Source organism: Dromaius novaehollandiae, chromosome 26, assembly GCF_036370855.1.
Source record: "Dromaius novaehollandiae isolate bDroNov1 chromosome 26, bDroNov1.hap1, whole genome shotgun sequence".
Taxonomy (NCBI): Eukaryota; Metazoa; Chordata; class Aves; order Casuariiformes; family Dromaiidae; genus Dromaius; species Dromaius novaehollandiae.
In genome coordinates this window covers 6,402,403-6,420,568 of record NC_088123.1, presented here as the reverse complement: position 1 = coordinate 6,420,568, position 18,166 = coordinate 6,402,403, and the positions used below count along the sequence as shown (strand labels likewise).

The 18,166-nt window shown below is 50.3% G+C and overlaps 2 protein-coding genes across 2 annotated transcripts in view; one reads left to right on the top strand and one right to left on the bottom strand.

Annotated features, from left to right (window-relative positions):
- The first annotated feature begins 4,882 nt into the window (after positions 1–4,882).
- Positions 4,883–17,940, top strand: R3HCC1 (R3H domain and coiled-coil containing 1). The gene is made up of 8 exons (XM_026122310.2): positions 4,883–5,215; positions 7,304–7,433; positions 8,551–8,688; positions 8,973–10,248; positions 10,579–10,751; positions 12,029–12,099; positions 12,909–13,004; positions 15,100–17,940. The coding sequence occupies exons 1-8, from the start codon at positions 5,173–5,175 to the stop codon at positions 15,273–15,275; spliced, it is 2,103 nt and encodes a 700-aa protein (XP_025978095.2). The 5' UTR covers positions 4,883–5,172; the 3' UTR covers positions 15,276–17,940.
- Positions 13,751–18,166, bottom strand: part of LOXL2 (lysyl oxidase like 2) — a 54,756-nt gene continuing 50,340 nt past the window's right edge. Inside the window, exon 14 of the mRNA XM_026122309.2 lies at positions 13,751–17,493. Coding sequence (XP_025978094.1) covers positions 17,414–17,493 — 80 coding nt within the window. The 3' untranslated portion in view covers positions 13,751–17,413. The remainder of the gene's footprint in view (positions 17,494–18,166) is intronic.

The window sequence follows — 18,166 nt, the reverse complement described above, 5'->3', positions numbered from 1 at the left end:
AAAGCAAGCACGCTGTTTATTTTGGGAGTAAAATTCTTGGTGCTGTATCTTTTCAAAGGATAATTGCGCTCTTGTTCCAAAGTAGTGCTTGGACAGTTCTGTTGCATCTGGTTATGCAAAGTGTGGGTCGCAGGGTCAGGTTAGTTAAATCTCAGTGCAGTTGAGCTGACTTTGTACAGATTGGCTTCTGCTGTCTTTGAAGTGATGCATCTTACAGGCAAAGGCAGGGGTCATTGCAATACAGCAGCTGTCAGTGCAATGAATGAGTTAATGCTGAGCTACCAAGTTGTTTGTTCAGTTTGATTTGGAAAGCTTTTGCTTCCCCTCTTGGGTAGTTTGCTAGCAAGGCATTTCTCGAAAGCTGTTCCCCCTGTAAGCAGTCGCTCCCGAGCTGGATCTCGAGGAAACGTGGCTCCTGCAAGATTTGTCTGATGTTTCTTAGAGTAGGGAAGCCGTTTTGCTGACAGGGTGATCTTAGTTATAAAGTGGTGGATGGCATTTCCTCACTACCGAGACTAAACTGTGCCTTAGTAGGTCTGACCTTGCTCCTTATACTGTGGCATTCTTCACCTCAACACGAGAGGAGTCATGCAGAGAGTCATTTGCTTGTCAGTCTAGAATGAGAGCTTTGTGGGGTAGGAAAAGGAGTAGTTTTAAGGGGGGGTTAAGTACTGTGCTGGAAAGATATCTTGATTTCATGCTTAATGTTTTCAGCTGTTAGTTGATTGCTGAGGTGATACCAGTTAGGGATTAAACTTAAAGAATGCTGAATTTTGAAAAAATAGCCACTTTATACCACTTTATTGAAAGTACTCATGTTTATTCAGGATGCAAAACTTGTTAATGTGACGTTGAGCATCCTCTCTTTGATCCTATACCCAGCCTCGACTGAAAGAAAGACCGTCTGGAAGCTGTACTTTGTCTGACGCTTTTAGAAAGAAAAAAATTAGATTTGTACAAGCTTTTATTGAGATTTTTTTCTTTTTCTCCTCAAGTTGCTTACTTGGATGATTGCTGCTGGCAGAAGTGGTCATGCTGCCTTGTGCTGGGTGGGGCAGCACCTTTAGCTAGGGAGACCACTTTTCTGGTGGGCTGTGCAGAAAGGAGGTAACTTTGGTCCAGACCTTTGCAGCTTGCATTTGTGTTTGAGCAGAGTAACAAGCAGCTGGGGACTTCAGTCAGGATTTGAGGTCTGCTCCTGGCTTTCAGAAGGGAGTCATGCTGAGGAGGTGGCTCAGAAATCATCAGGGGCCTGCCTGTCGGGGGTTCAAGGTGCTAAGGTAGGGTGACCTTGCTAGGATGTTCTCCTGCAATCGTCGGGGAGCTGATTAGCCTCACCTCTGACTGTCTCTCACCTCTGACTGTCTCTGTTGTTCAGGCAAATTGTGCTGCAGGTCGGGACAAGCACACAGCCGCCCTTGCTGGAGCCCCGAGGCTGTGCTTGGTAGCAGCTCGTCTGGAGCGTGCTGCGGGGTGCTGGCTCCTTAGCCAAGGATTCGGCATGCTGAAGGTCTGCGCTAGCCCCTGGAGCAGAGCCAGGCTTTCTAAGCTGGGCTGCGCGCAGCGGAGTGCAGGCCGGGGTGTACATAAACCGCGTTTTAGCCCCAGGACGCTGGGCCGTTAGTTAGCTTGGAGCCTTCAGGAACGAGGGTGTCTGAGCCCTTCGGACCTGAGGGTAGAGGAGAAATTCAGAATTCCAGGTTTTTAAAGCAAGAACGCTGCTGTCTTGCTTTCAGTGCCTCTGCCGCATCACCCATCAGTCATGTCCCCCTCCCTTTCAGAGTCTATTTCTTGCCCCTTTCACTCTGTTCTCCAATTCCCTTCCTCCCCCATTTCATTAAGGATCCTTCCGCACTGTCTCCCTTGCTGTCTCATTTCAGCAATAATGGCTTCTGAAGAAGCACTCCTTGCTCACCTGTGCTCTTTAATTAGCCTTGCCTGTGCATGCTGGAACTGGTGTCTGGGTAGCCCTTGTGCCGGGGCAGAAACGGCAAGCGAACAGCCCCCAGCATTTCGCTGCCGACTGTGACACGAGTGACTTCAGAAAGGTGTTTTGATCGGTGCGTGGTTAAACACTGCAGCAGCAAGCAGCACGTCCATGTCATCTTGAATTTGAGACATCTTTAGCTCCCTGGCATAGCAGAGGAGCCTCTTCCCCTCCCCAGCAAACCTGAACAAAGAGAAAAATCAGAAAGTCGTAATTACAGAGTAACGGTAATTATTAAATAGAGCCTAATTATAGTCAAGTTACAGCATAATCAGCGTGGGAGGGGAGCAGAGCTCACTATATTCCCAAGGTCGATGCTTGGATTTTTCTGTAGGAACGCTGATAGGACTCAGCTCTGTTTATAACCATCTCTGTACAGCAGTGGTGGCCAGTCATTAAAGCAGGGACAGGTTCTCGGGGCTTTTCGGCTCTGGGAGGACAGTACAGCCAAACTGGTGGAGAAGGAGTTGTTGCTCTGAGTGTCATCCAGCATGTTTATAGGAGGCCCATGTGACTGATTTGGTTTGAACGTTACTGCAGTATTTATAATGATTTTTCTGCACTAAAAGCATAGTGTGTTGTAGCACGTGTGGTGTAGTTGTGCTTTACTCCAGGACTCCTGGTTTCGGTGGCTAGAGGGAGTGGAGATACCCAGCTTTTTCTCAAAACAGTATTGTCTTGATTTCCCTGTTTTTGAACAGTTTAATAATACTCACCTTGCAGCAAGGTTCTGGGGCTTAATCCATGACTGTTTGTAAAGAGATCAGAGAAAAGCAAGTAGCTCCACTTATTACTGTTATCCATGATGAGCTGGGTGAACCTGCCAAAGAAAGACAAGGGAGAAGGTAACGTGATCCTTTGACAGAGGTGGGCTTTTTTTTTCCAGTTACTGTCTGCATTTAACTTGTCTGTGGTGTACTGGAGTTAGGGAACAGGGCAAGAGGTTTATTGCTCTCCACCTCACAGCGCCCTGCTCCAGAGGGCTGGGACTGTCTCCTACCAGCTGGGCCTGTCCCATGCAGCTGTGGTCTGGCCAGTTGCATGGATGGCCGATATCTTCCTGGCTTCTGCTTCAGAAGAAGAGGTGGTGACAGTGACCTAAACCAAAAGGCTCCGGTGTGTGGAACTGGCCTCCCTGTGCTAGAGACACTCCTGTGGCCAGTCCGGGAAGTGGACAACAGCTCCAAGCATGTGTACAACTGTGTGTTAGGCTGTGTGAACCTCCTCCCATCGTGTCACCACCTTGTCCACGCCTCACGTCATCTCCTGGCCTGGAGCGCAGACCTCTCGGGTAAGGTGTGAAGCCCACAGGCTGTTTGTTGACGTCTCTGAGAGCCCTAGGGAGAATCCAGACCTGCTTTCTTTTGCACTGATTGCTCTCTGCTTCTCTCAGTTTCCTCCGTAGTTTCACAGGGATCCGTGCTCCTCCTTCCATCCACTCTGGGGCTCGTGTGGCACCCCAAGGGGTGCAGGAGTCTGAGGTGGCATCCGCAGCTGTGCAGGAGCTTGCTGCCAGCGCTGTAGTGGTTGGAGACACAAGATGGTGGCTGCCCCTCTCCTGCCCACGTGGGTTAGAAAGGATGCAGTGAGGCTGGGAACAGGGTTTAGTCTTATTCTATGCAATCCCTAAGTCGATGCCCGCTTTATTATGCGGGTCTGGGGCAGACAGGGAGGCTGGGGGAATTAACGGGGTGCAGCTGGCGGCTGCAGTTGGAGCAGCCGACGGTTGCAGGTGTCGTGCCTACCTCTGCCTTCCCAGCTGGGTCGCAGGAGGACCTCGTCAAGGCATGTAGTGCAGGGCAGGAGGTGGCTGTTGCCCTTTGTATTTTTTTTCCCCCAGGTTTAGCGGGATGGATTCAGTGGAGAAGGGGGAGACAGAGGAGAAGACTGGAGGAGGAGCAGGATGGGCTGGGGTAGATTGCTCTCTTGCCTGCCTTTGCTGCCAGACTGGAGCCGTCAGCTGCTCCTCTCATCAGACAGAGGCCAGGCATCGTCTCCAAGGGAAGCAGAGGCTCCAGACGAGGGGCAGGACTGGATGAGGGTCTCTGGGTGCTTGAAGGAGCCTGGCGGAAGCTCTTGTGAAATCACAGGCTTGGCTTTCTCAATCTGTATGGTAATTTAGAGCAATCAGTCAGCTAAGGGGAAAGGCAGCAGAAATTAATCCTGCCAGCCCCAGGCAAAATAAAGCAGAGATCTGCAGTGATGAGGCTCGGCCTGGGAGCGGGATGCGGGAGGTTAACCCCGCATCGGCATTCCCAAGAAAAGGATGTCGGCACAGGCTGGGGCACGCGCAAGGCTGGGCAGGCGGTGTGGAAGGCAAAGGTGGGGCTGTGCTGGGCTCCCCGAGATACGGGTACGTCGGGGCAGGTCACCCTAGAGCTGAGGGTGATTTTGGAAAAGCGAGGCCGGACTCTCCCCGCGCAGCGTGAGGACGGCTCTGATTTATGAGCTGTGTTGCCTTAGTCTTGTCTCTGCATCGGGCAGCGTGTGGAGCGTTCAGTGGAGCCCTGACGTGGTTCTTTGTTGCTACTACAAGGGAAATAATGAGGGTCATTAGTTATTTTTGAGTGTATCACTAATGTACCATGCGGGCAGTTTTCATCGACTGTGCTCCCGTGCTGCAGAGCAGTGATGTCTCAGCTGGAAGCAGCTCGGAGCCGCGTAGGAACATCTCTGCGGTGCTGGGGAGCAGGGAGAGCGGTTTCGCTGACCTGGGAGACGGGTTGCACAGGGTTAACCTGTCTCAGTCCCCGGGACAGGGGATGGTGAGTCCGGGTGATGCTGCCCTTGCAGCCGGCCTAGAATAGCCTTATTTCTCTTCTGTGCAATGTTTTAAATTCTTGAGACCCGCATTTACCCTTCCAGGGACTGTCACCTCATGGAAATGGTTACTGCTGGAAGTTGGTGTGCCCTCTGTTGCAGAAGGAAGGAATTTGGAGCAAGCAAGTGCTTCAGAAATGCTAAGCACCTGTGAGTCTCATTGGCTTCACCTGCATGTGCCTCGCTGTCCTGGAAGGCAGGCCCAAAGCCTCAGATTAGTCATCCCAAAACTGAGGTTCTTAGCGTGGGAGGCTGCTTTCGACTGCTTTAACCACTTTGTGCCAGGGGTTCCCTAAAAAGAGGAAAAGATGGCAGCACCTCCAAGGCTTATGGATGGAGGAATCCACACAACTAGAGATCACTAGATGGACTCCCGCGGAAGCCGCCTCGCTGGGGCAGCCGTTCCGGGTGAGCAGGGGTGCTCTGCGAGGGGAGAAGGGTCGGGGAGATGCAGGGAAGGCAGGGGAGCAACCTGCCGCTGCTTCCTCCTGCCGCCGCTTTCTTGGCGGTGCAGCTAGAATATAATAATATAACCCCGTTTTTAATCGTTTGCGTGAACAAACTTTTTTTTTGCATGCTTTTTGCGTTCTTTTTTTTGCTTACTTTTTTTTGCTTTTTTCTGCTTTTTGCTTTTGCTTGCTTTTATTTTTGCTTTTTCTTGCTTTTTGCAACTGGTGGCTCAGTTCTGCAGCGCTGCCCCGGTGCAGGGCGGCGCTCCGGCCGCCGGGGGGGCTCCGGCGCTGGCGCTGGCGCTGGCGGTGGCGGTGGCGGCGCGGCCGGGGGAGGAGCCGCGACCGGCGCAGGCGCCGCGCCGGGAAGCGCCGCTCGGCCGGGCCTGGCGTGGGGCGGCCGCGGGGCCTCGGGGTGCGCGGAGCCGCGCAGCGAGCGCCAGGTGCGGCGGGGCCGCCCCGGGAGGGGCCGGGGGGGCAGTGGGAGGGTGAAGAGCTGCACGGGGTGCTGGGGTGCACGGGAGGGGGGTCATGGGTGCAATAAGGGTGCACAGAGCTGCACGGGGTGCTGGGGTGCACGGGAGGGGGGTCACGGGTGCAGTAAGGGTGCACAGAGCTGCGCAGGGTGCTGGGGTGCACGGGAGGGGGGTCACGGGTGCAGTAAGGGTGCACAGAGCTGCGCAGGGTGCTGGGGTGCACGGGAGGGGGGTCACGGGTGCAATAAGGGTGCACAGAGCTGCGCAGGGTGCTGGGGTGCACGGGAGGGGGGTCAGGGGTGCAATAAGGGTGCACAGAACTGCACGGGGTGCTGGGGTGCACGGGAGGGGGGTCACGGGTGCAATAAGGGTGCACAGAGCTGCACGGGGTGCTGGGGTGCACGGGAGGGGGGTCACGGGTGCAGTAAGGGTGCACAGAGCTGCACGGGGTGCTGGGGTGCACGGGAGGGGGGTCAGGGGTGCAATAAGGGTGCACAGAACTGCACGGGGTGCTGGGGTGCACGGGAGGGGGGTCAGGGGTGCAATAAGGGTGCACAGAGCTGCACGGGGTGCTGGGGTGCACGGGAGGGGGGTCACGGGTGCAATAAGGGTGCACAGAACTGCACGGGGTGCTGGGGTGCACGGGAGGGGGGTCAGGGGTGCAATAAGGGTGCACAGAGCTGCGCAGGGTGCTGGGGTGCACGGGAGGGGGGTCACGGGTGCAGTAAGGGTGCACAGAGCTGCGCAGGGTGCTGGGGTGCACGGGAGGGGGGTCACGGGTGCAATAAGGGTGCACAGAGCTGCACGGGGTGCTGGGGTGCACGGGAGGGGGGTCACGGGTGCAGTAAGGGTGCACAGAGCTGCGCAGGGTGCTGGGGTGCACGGGAGGGGGGTCACGGGTGCAATAAGGGTGCACAGAACTGCACGGGGTGCTGGGGTGCACGGGAGGGGGGTCAGGGGTGCAATAAGGGTGCACGGAACTGCACGGGGTGCTGGGGTGCACGGGAGGGGGGTCACGGGTGCAATAAGGGTGCACAGAGCTGCACGGGGTGCTGGGGTGCACGGGAGGGGGGTCAGGGGTGCAATAAGGGTGCACAGAGCTGCACGGGGTGCTGGGGTGCACGGGAGGGGGGTCATGGGTGCAGTAAGGGTGCACAGAGCTGCACGGGGTGCTGGGGTGCACGGGAGGGGGGTCACGGGTGCAATAAGGGTGCACAGAGCTGCACGGGGTGCTGGGGTGCACGGGAGGGGGGTCACGGGTGCAATAAGGGTGCACAGAGCTGCACGGGGTGCTGGGGTGCACGGGAGGGGGGTCACGGGTGCAATAAGGGTGCACAGAGCTGCACGGGGTGCTGGGGTGCACGGGAGGGGGGTCATGGGTGCAATAAGGGTGCGCAGAGCTGCACGGGGTGCTGGGGTGCACGGGAAGGGAGTTACAGGTGCAGTAAGGGTGCACAGAGCTGCACAGGGTGCACAGGCTGCCCCGGGGGCCGTGGTGCAGCAGGGCGCACGGGGTGCCAGGCGCGCAGGGGGCCTTGCAGCCGGCTCCACGCGGCCCCGTCCCTCCGCAGGCCTCCCGCCCGCCGCCACCCTGGCGCTGCGCTGCCTGGACGGCGTTTTCCTCTCGCCCAACGAGGATGACTTCGTGGGCCGGATCGTGGAGGAGCTGGAGCAGTTCCTGCTGCGGGGCCAGCAGCACAGGTACGCGCCCCGCGCCGGCGGCGAGCAACCGGGCGCCCGCCAAGCCCCGACCTCTGCACGCTGCTGGCCTGTGCCGTCCTCCGCTCCCGGAGCCATCGCGTTTCGAGACTCGTCTCTGTTTTGCATTGCTCCCCGGGGGCGAAAGCGCCCGCTGGGTTTGGGCTGCAGCGTTTGGAGCCTGGCGGGCTGCAGAGCCCGAGCCTGGCCTGTGCTTCCCGGCAGGCCAAGGATGGTTTGGGGCTGCTGCCGTGCGTGCTGCTCCCTTAATACCCCGTTAGGCAGAATTATTTTGGACACTTGTGGCTCTCTCGGTAGCCACAGTCAGGCCTAGCTCCCTCGTAGCCAGCCGGCGAGTTACGATTGATATTTTCACAACCGAGCCAGGTAGTTCCCCTCTCCGGCGAGGACTTCCTGCCTCCCCGGCGAGCTCTGCCGGTTCCTGCCTGCCGTGCCGTTTTCCTTTGGCCAAGCTGGCTTTAACCTGGACCTGCTCCCTGGTCCAGTGATTTTTAAACTCTTGAAACGGCCTAAAAAAGGAGGTGAGATGGGCGTGGGGCAGAATTGCCTCATTCAGTCATTCTGCCAGCTTGTAGTGAGCTCAAATATTTATTATTTTTTTCTTAAATTTGAAGGAAAAAGCACCAGCATAATCTTAAAACGCTCAGGAGTGAAACTGGAGCTGTAAAAGCATGTTCGAGTGCAATGCAGCTGAGCGCGGGGTTTGCTTATCCACCCGTTCACACTCCCTCAGCTGGGAGTTTCTGGAAGCACGTTTGGATGAGAGGAGGGTGACTGGCGTCGGGCGCCTCGGTCGGGCGCTTCCCAGCCGTTCCCAGCCCGGAGAAAGGCGGAAATGGGCGTCCCCGGCTCGGGGAGCGCCGGCTCTGCCGCGCGTGCCCTGCGTGCGTGCAGCGCGAGCGCGTCCATCCAGACGTCCTGGGAGCGAGGAGGGATTTGGGCTCTTCGATACAGAAAGGCTCGCCTGGCCTTTGGGCTTGGATTTTAACACCCTGCCCGAGGAGCGGCTCAGGGAATTGGGGTTAGCCAATTCTTGCTGCATTTTGTGTTGCTTTCCTTCCGGCAAGCTGCTGATGCCCCCAGGCCTCTCTCTTTCCAGAGTGCTCCTGTTCCCCCCTCTGTCCAGTCGCCTCCGGTACCTGATCCACAGGACGGTGGACAACGTGGATTTGTTAAGCAGCTTTTCCGTGGGGGAAGGATGGAAGAGGAGGACGGTTATCTGTCACTCGGCCATACGGTACGGCGCAGTGGATGCAACAGTGGTTCTTTTCATGGCTTTTGGGTTTTTGTGTAAGCGTACAAGCATGAAGCTTGCATGGTGCTCCCCAGCAGGGAGGAGGGTCTGTTATTAACAGCACCTTCCACTGAGGAATTGGAGGCACTTTCCTGTTCCTGTCTGCTGACTTCTGTGCCGATCTGATCCTTGGGCCTCGGTTTTCCTCCTCTCTCCTTTTTGCAGATATCTCGGTATTTAGCCAGCTGCCTCTGCTTCCCCTCACTTCCTCTTTTCCCTTGTCCTAGGCTGCCCGACGAGGCCGGCGACCAAAACCCCAGCGCCGCCACGCCGAGGCCGCAGCGGCCTCCCGCTCTGCGGGGCCGGGGAGGCCGAGCCCCCGGGCTGCGTTCCGGCGCGGAGGCGCCTGGGGACGCGTCTCGAGCCAGCAGAGGATCCGGCAGGATCAAAAGGCCGCCCCGGCGGAAGCCGGATAAAGCCCTGTACGTCCCCAAGGCGATGCGCAAGAGAGCGGAGTGGCGGGGGAGCCAGAGCCCGGTGGCCGCCGGCGCCGAGCCCAGCGGGGACGTGGCACAAGGAGACGAGATCTGCCCTAAAGCTTCAGTCCGCGATGCCCGAGGCGAACTGGGTAGGTCCGAAGGCAGCGCGGAGTCGGACGCGGCAGCCGGTGGCGTCTCTTTGGCCCTTGGCAAGGAACAAGACCTGGGAGAAGCTGGTGAAGAGTCTGTTTCAGGAAAAAATGATGATAAAAACGATGACTGTCCTGCCTGCTGTACGGACGTGCCATTGCTGGAGAGCAGTAACGACGTCCCTGGGCAGGAAGGTCAGGACAGAGACTGCTCAGCTTCCCTCGCTTCTGTACACAGCGAAAACCTAAGCGAAGCAGAAGAGCAAGCTGAGAGCTGTGACAACGCTCTTACGTTGGAAGGTAGCAAAACCCCCTGCCAGCTGCAAGCTCAGGACCAAAACAGCTGGGATGCCGGCGTGCTGGAAGGCAGCAGAAACGTCTCCCAGTCAGAAAGTCGCAGCAGTCACCACTGCACAGACGTCGCCGCAGCAGAGCCTAGTGCAACGTTGCTGGCCCTGGAAGCCCAAGATAAGAGCTGTACTGATGCCAAGACCCTGGGGAGTGGCGAAAACCTGCCACCGCTAGAGGAGCAGAGCAAGGACTTTGTGAACGCTGGCACGGTGGAGCCGAATAAGAGCTTGTCAGAACTGGAAAGCCCGGATCAAGATTGCCCCCGTATCGCCCAGGTGGAGCACGACCAACACCAAAGCTCCCCAGAAACCCGAGATCAGCATCTGACTGCGCCTGACCCTGTCTGTGGTGAGACCCCGTCGGCTCCTGACACCCCGAACCAGCGCGGGGTCGATGTTTCTGTGCAGAGCCACGGCAGAAAGGTATCCTTGCCGGAAGAGGGGGACAAGGAGTGTTCGGGCTTGGCTGATGCGCTGTGGCACGAGCTGCAGTTGTCTGCGGGCGATAAAGGTGAGGAGAACCCGGCCGGCCGTGAGCAGGAGAACAGCTTTGAGGATGACTGTACCGCTGAGCTCTTGGAAGAGGTATTGTTTTACCCCAGGCATTGCCTTAGGGAATGGCTTTGGGGAAAAGAGGAGTTGGCCCTAAAAAATCAGTTTGGGAGGAGAGTCCTTGTGCCAGGGCTGTTGGAGGCCTTTTAGTCTAACTGGGAACCAAATTGCTTTCCCAGATGTGTGCAGGGGTGGTGGTAGCAGAACTAACAGTTCAAAGGGTCACATCCTTCCTCCCATGCTGGTCTGAAATTGGTTTTCCATAATGCTGTGCTTGCAAAGGGCCAGGTAGCTGTGTCTGTTTGTACACTTCTGCAGTGTTTAGAAATAGACCTTTTATAAAGTGTTTCTTAATCTTCCCAGATTGCAGCTTATTTAACCGTGAAGGACATAAGCATTGAGAAGATCAAGTTTGATTATTCCAGTTACGGAGATGCGCAGCTCAGCGAAGGGGACTTTGGGCACGTAATTGAAATCTATGACTTCTCCCCGTCGCTGAAGACGGAGCAGCTCTTAGAAACGTTCTCCGAGTTCCAGTAAGTGCCTCTCCGAGTCTGAGCACATCGCAGGTAAAGTGAGCAGTATTCGGACTTGAATGTCCGACAGAAACCATTTTGAACAGTCACTGAAAGAAGCCAATGATGCTACATAGCATTTTAATTTTGCCTTCGTGTTCTTGTGTTTTATATTCTTCCTGTGCTTTAATCTAAAGGATGTTTTTCTGCATTTGATGCATGATTTTAAGAAGGCACTGGTTCTTCAGGGCTCTGCCACGCACCCGCTTACCTGTGTGCAGGCTTATTCCCACTGCTCTGGCTTCAGGGGGAGTCTTTAGGTGTTGTTTTATGGAAACCTCTCTGTTACGGCATCTCAATGCCCGAGTGAAATTGCATGCTTACATAAGTGTTTGCAAAGCAAGGGCCCAGTGCTGCTGTTGGAGAGAAGATTTATTATGTAAGCATGGGGAACAGAGAGAGCATTGCGCTTAAGGGAGTGACATTGGATTTCTGGCAGGATAAGAACAAAGTTCAGCCCTGCTGTAGCGATAAAGCTGTACTCGGTGCAACTCTAAATTACTGTGTCACTTCTGCAAGATTGCTCAGACATGGGGTCTGTAGGTACATAGCCTCATTTTCCTCCTCCTGTCCTCCTCCTCTCTTGATATACCTGATGGATCAGATGTGAACACTTCACCTCTACAGCGCCCTTAAATTCAAAAGTGTTATTGACATTTTAAGCTACTGTCTATTGTATTTTTTTATGGCTCTTCTGCTCACTGTGAGTGAAACTGGGCTGAAAATTGACCCATCTAATTTGAGCAGTCAATTGTTTTTATTTCCTGTGCTGCAGGAAAATCTTTGAACTCCCTGCTGCCAAACTCAGGTTTTCCACTGATATGGTGTTAGATACCCCCCCATACGTCTCTCTATCTGAAGCTTTGACAGCAACTCTTGTAAATCACTTGCTTATCTATCTGAGCAACCGGTAGTGTTTGTAAGTACTGTTTATCATTTACACAATGCTGATGTGTTCCAAGATGGTCCCTGAAATTGAGGTTTGACTTTAGCTAAGAGTTTATAAAGAGGAAAAACTTGAGGGCAGCTGACAGGGAGACCATAGACTGTGGCTCTGACAGAGGCACATTTGACTTGTTTCTTTCCCCTCATGTAAAATGGGTATAATGCTTTGAAAAACACTAGTTGCATATAGATAAAAATACTAACTACCCTTTAACTCAAGGTGACTTATGGGTTTTATTGTGTGACTTTTTTCTCCTGTTAGTAAATACTGTTCTCTTGTTTTCTCATTTTAGTGAGAGTGGATTCAAAATTCAGTGGGTCGATGATACGCATGCCTTGGGCATCTTCTCCAGCCTGACAACAGGTAGTGTGACCCGATTCTTGGCTGTGATTGAGGAGCCTGCAGCATTGCTGGGCTTCCACTGCTGTTGCACAGTAACTGTGCACTGATGCAAGAGTTTGCAGTGTGCATCTGCTTATTCTTGCGCTCAGCCTAAGCCATTGCCAAAGGTAGTCATGGTTCGCTGCCTCTTTCCTCAAACTTGAAATGCTTTTAAGACCTGCGAAGCTGGAATTGCTGTGTGCAAACTCTGCTTTGCAAGAACAGCAGGTTTTTAATTGGCTTGGGTAATAAAGAGGATGCTTTCTGTATAAAAAGCTACGCTGACTTATGCTGCCTTTTTAAAAATTAATCTGTTTTGCCATGCAGTTTTTTCCTCTTATAACTAGACAAGATTCCTGCAGGCGTACACCAAAGGGTGCTTGTGATCTCTTGGGGACACTGAGTGCTGATGACACACAGGTCAGGTACTGAGCCTCCTGGCACACTGGCCTATTCAGGGGCAAGCACTAAGCTCAGATCAGAGCACTCCCAAGAGAAGTTTCCATCCAGCAGCATATGAGTGTACATAGTCTGAAAGCATGTGCTCTGTTCTGTGTATCTGGTCTAATAATGCATAATTTTTAAAGCTGGTTTATATTTTGTTGGGACTTTTTCCTATGTAAGGAATGTGTGAGCTAAGCCTGAGGTGAACAGACTAAATCAATCTGTTTTAATACTGATCAACTGATTCAGCTCAATTTATTTAGTGTTACATATCCTGTACTGATTTTTATATGGTTCAAGCTACCCCAATTCAGCCTGTTAACATCAGCAATCTTTGTTCTTTAAAGCATCTCAAGCCCTGGGGCAAAGTTACCCTTCTTTAAAGATCCGACCATTGATCCATGGGACAAGGCAGTCTAAAATTAAGGCACTTCAGCGACCAAGTAAGAAAACTGTTTCTTTTTTCTTTTTCCTTCTCTTTGTTTTGCCTATTTTCTGTATCCTGAGTGGTTATGACGACTAGTTAAATGGAAAAATACATATTAAGGAGCAGTACTACTTTTTTTTTAAAATTGCTTTATTAGTACTGCAAGACAGTGAGCTGTTGTGATTTGTATAGTCTTCAATAATAGCCTGCTGATGCTTGCTTTTTTCTGTTTTTTTTTAAATGGTATTTTCCACCAACCTGTAGCAGTGGTATGTTAAAACATACTTATCAGTAATGTTGGATTCTGCCCTGAGAGCAAAAAATAACTGTTTGCAGCAGGCATGAATGAATGGCACAGGTGAATCTGATGACAGACAGGTTTGTAGAACAAGACTACACTATATATTACTTCCAGGAAAGGTAACTACCAAAGTTATTTATGCTTAAGCTTTCAGTCTTTGTCCCCTGCTATAACACAGCTACATTAAGACAGATTCACAGCACTAAATCTGTTGTTTTTGTTTATTTTTCAGCAGGTAGCTAACTGGCTTGCTGAAATGCAGGCATAGTTTTTCTTATAGCACTTGCTTGTTTAAAGTCCAAGTGAACAGTTGTGGTGTTTGAAAAAGAGATCTAGTTGTAGTAGCAACTGGGGGAAGACAGAGGCATGTCACATGCCCTAGCCTTGCCCAGCAAGTTTCTTTGCGCTATTACTCCACACTGTTAAAGATAATAGATAAGACAAAATCAATAGCAGTTGCATTTTGTGGTTGGCATAGTTTTATTCAGTATCACATGAAGAAAAAAAACTGTTAAGCTTAGCCATTAACATTGTTTTGTTTATTTTATTACCTTTAAAAATCATACTGTAATCAGTTATACTTGCCACAGTAAAGAAATGCCAGGAGTCTTGTAGCAGTAGAGACTTTGCTGAACATACAACTATACTGTTCTTTCTACAGTACATTGCATTTGAAACAAATTTCAGTATTAATGATTTAAAGGGACACTGTCACAGTTAGAATTTCCTGAGTTTTTAAGATTGCTAGAATTAAATGAAATGTCAAGGAATTGGATTTGCTTTTGCACTGTTTCACATCTGTTTTCATTCAGTCTCACTTCCTGATTCTCTTGCTGCCTGTTGGCACATTTGTGAATCAGGTTGCAAACTCCTCCTGGGGAAAGTTGATATATCAACTTTGTTTGGATTCAGTTAAAATAGCAAATTTTCCCAAATACAAATTTGGATCTTAATTAGCTGACAGTGTCTCTTCTTTAAGAGCTTTGTCAAGAAAGATTGGCAGTTTTATTTTCCAAGCTGTGGATGCTTTGAGTTTGTCCCTTTTTCTTTAAGCTGCTGATGGGCTGCCTTTATTATTAATAAAATTTCTGAAAAAGCAAGCAAAGCCCACATTGCTAAATGGATAATAAATTTGCAAACAGTTGCTGATATATGATTATATAGTAGCCAAATCCAGACTGTTTTGGACTTTGTAAAGTTTTGGTATATGACTTTCTTGTAAGATGAAATTGTACCAAGCCAGATGATTACCAGAAAATGGAGGTTACTGGTCACTCCTAGGTAAAGGGCTTTCCAAAAGTATCTGATATTTAGCCATTTTTTAAGAAAGATGCAGATATTTTTCCATTGCTGCTTTCAGTCAGTCTACATTGAGATCAGACTTTGCATGTGAATAAACTCATTGGACTGTGTGCCTTCACTTTGTTCTCAGGGACGTGACCTGCTGAATTGTGCCGGGAGTGGTTATGAAGCTGTTCCCGAAAGCTACTTGGGAACAATTCTCTCTACCATGGCAGAACAGGCCTGGAGCTTAATCATATCTAAATACATTTGTAACTGTCATCGTTGCATCTTACCTGAAAAATTTTCAGTAATATGAGCTATACAAAATCCAGAGACATGTCTGTCTTAAAAGAAAAGACCAGTTAAGGGATAGAGGTAGAATGATTTGCTTGTACTTCTAGGCTGATTTGGTAGAGGAGCTGCGAAAAATAGAAGTCAGCTCTTCTGTCTCCCAGCACTGTGGTTTAACCACAGGACAGTTCCTGAACAAGCTCCAACCTGTTCATTTCCCCCCATTTTTACCTAGAGCTCCTTCAGCTTGCAAAAGAGAGACCCCAGACCGACACCGCGGTGGCGAGGAGGCTGGTGACCAGGGCTCTGGGACTGAAGCACAAAAAGCAGCGCGTCTCAGGCAGCGAAGTGCTCCCGCCAGAAAGCTTGGACCAGGAAGAGCCAGCCATGCCCGCTAAAGGAGATGTATAGATGAGCATGGCTGTGATATTAAACTGCATGCAGAACAGTGAGTTGCCACTGGGATGTTCTCTTACGGGTTTAGTACTGGCATTTTCTCTCTAAAGGTGGGAAGGGAAAAAGTTTAATGAGATGTGGAGCTAGAGAAGCAGGCCCTGCGAGTGTTGCAGAGCGTTGATGAGCTCTGCGTTGTGCAGAGCACCTCTCCGCTGTTTCAAGGTGTTTATTGCCCACTGAGGCACTCGCAGGAGCCAAGGCTGCTTACAAAAAAACCCCTGCTTTAAAAAGTTTAAAAAATGCACTAGAATAAGGGAATTGTATGTTGTTGGCCAAAGTTCAGCTGTAAGCAAGGACAGAGCATTGTTTAATGTTTACTTTGTTGTAATGTTTTTGTTAAAATTTCCCACAAAACTGACAAGCATTGAATGCAAGTGAGTTTTAGAGATTTTTTTCTTATTTACATAGTATTTAAAGAGCCTGACTTGGTGCACTGTTAGTAAGGAAAGTTGTCATCCACTGATTAGGAAAAGAAAACTAGAACTTGACAGTTGCTTGATTTGCATAGAGCCTGTGTTAAGAGATGCTGTGAGACACCTTGTTGCAGCAGCAACAGAGCATCCAGCACATCTCCAACTCTGCTACACAATCCTGCATCTTGAGAACAAAATGGAGTTTTCCAGCTTACAGTAGGCTAAAAACCTTTGCTAGATGCCACCATCTGGGCCACTGGATAAGTCACAGAAATACTCTGACAGGCATTAGCAAAAGACTTCTGCATTCTTTAAGCCTCACAACATCCCTGTGAGGTAGGTTATGGAGAGAAAAAGCTAGACACAGCCAGTTTCAATACCCCTGTGGAGTTAAATGGTCAGCTATAAATTATTCATTTAATTTTACCTGCTTGTAGAAGTCTTCTGTACAAACACAGAGGGAGAAAACAACTTTAGTACCAGGAAAGTGAACAAGGCCCTCAACATTCATGGAGTGGAAATACACAAATGGCACGTAAAACGTTTTTCTGGGTAAATGGATCTTATTCAAGTATCTGTGTCTGAAAATCTGTAGCAACGTGTGTCCTCAAACAAACAGAGGAGCACACTTAGCACCATTACAAATGTACCAAGTGTAAAAATCCTTTTAAAGACAACTTACACAGGTGGTCTGACAGCATGGGTCCAGATCCCTGATGATGAAAGCCATGAAGTTACCTCTGTAAGGTACAGTGATTGATACAATGCCTTAACTCTGTTCATCCTTTAAAGAAAAGACAGAGTGAATATCCAGCTTAAAAGGTAATATTTAGATGTACGTAGAATCTATCAGGTGAATAGCTTACTGTGTAAAGGAAATTCACAGTCCAGTGGACTCATCACCAGGAGATCTGCTAAGTCTTCTCTATGTTACAATGCAGTTGTATAGATGTTACAATGGAGTTGTAGCTTCGTGGAGCTGTGATGCGCTTGTAGAAACCAGTTCTGCATTAGCTGCTCCATTTAAGAGGTTGTGCTGGGAGTGGAATATTGAATACAAAAGTTTCACTGCAGTATTAAATTACGTTTTAGACTGTTCTGCTCAGAAAAAGCTGCTCCAATTTTGTTCCTTTCCTGTATTTCTTTGCTAAAATGGAGTAATCACATGGCAGTACTGAGGATTAGCTGTGTTCAAGAAGCAGCTTCACAAGTGGAGGCGTTTGCATCAATGGTGCGTTCAAGCCTGAGTCAAAGAGCTTAAAGATACCAAGAATAATGCCTTGAAGAAAATGAATGGTAAAGACATATTTAGGTTGTTGGTACCCAAACAAAGCCAAACTGTGCTTGCTGCAGCCTGGACCTACATACGTGAGTAAAGATGGCGCTGCAAAGTGGAGGGAGGAATCATTACGGAGTAGGCTGAAATGGTGAAGATCTGGAGCCAAGTAGAATTTAAAAGCCTGCCCCAAACTACCTCAGTAGCAGGGACCTGAGTTACAAGAGACACACGGTGGTCCGAGCACCTAAAATTGGAGGGAAGGCATCTTTTGAAAATAATTTACCTTGCTAATTTGGAGTTTTGATTGTTTGCTTGATTTTCTTTTTTGTGCAGTGGTTAGGGAAATCACCGAAGCAGGAAACCTTGCTTCTTTAAATAGTGGGGAGGGAGGCGATGCCGGTCTATCGGGTGGACACCTTGTTATTTGTGAGTCCGCTGAAGTGATCGAACTTCTGTTCTGTTTCTTCACTGAACGAGCCACCTGGGGAGTGCAGAGAGAGAGAGCACGCTGTGAGCGAGGAGGCAGCAAAGCGAGCTTGCAGCACGCGGCAGGGAACACCTTGGCTGTTTCTGTCACCTGTGTAAGAGGCTGTGAAAATGAAAGGCTCAAAGCAAGTATTGGAAGAGTGAAGACTTGCGTGGGATAATTTAAGCATTGGTTAAATCTTGTCATAACTGGAACAGCCGTGAGACCACAGGAGTACTGGGTATAGTCGTTTATGTATTTGGGAGGATAGACTACAGACTGTCCTTGATTTCCCTGCTAACCTTTGTTGCTTATATAAGTTTTAAAGTTACGACTAGCAGAATTTGTGAAATGGTTTCCTCCTTGGGGCTGTGGTGGTAAGTGGATTCTGTTTACTCTGTTCTTAACTAGGACCATACCTTTACTTTTTGGTTATTGAGAGACAATAAAAGCTGAACACAATTTTTTTTGAAATAGAAATATTTTCTAGCTCAGCTAGAGTCAGTCCAATACTTAAATGCTTGTTCATCCAACTGAATTGGGTTTGGCATTTCTGAACTAGGTCACAAAGCTCTGGTGTGACACACAAGACAAGTATTTTCTTAAACAACAATCTAATGAGAAAAATCAGTGGTTATGTGGAATTTTTTCAGGAAAAACACTTCCTGAAGAACTTCAGGCGGTTCTG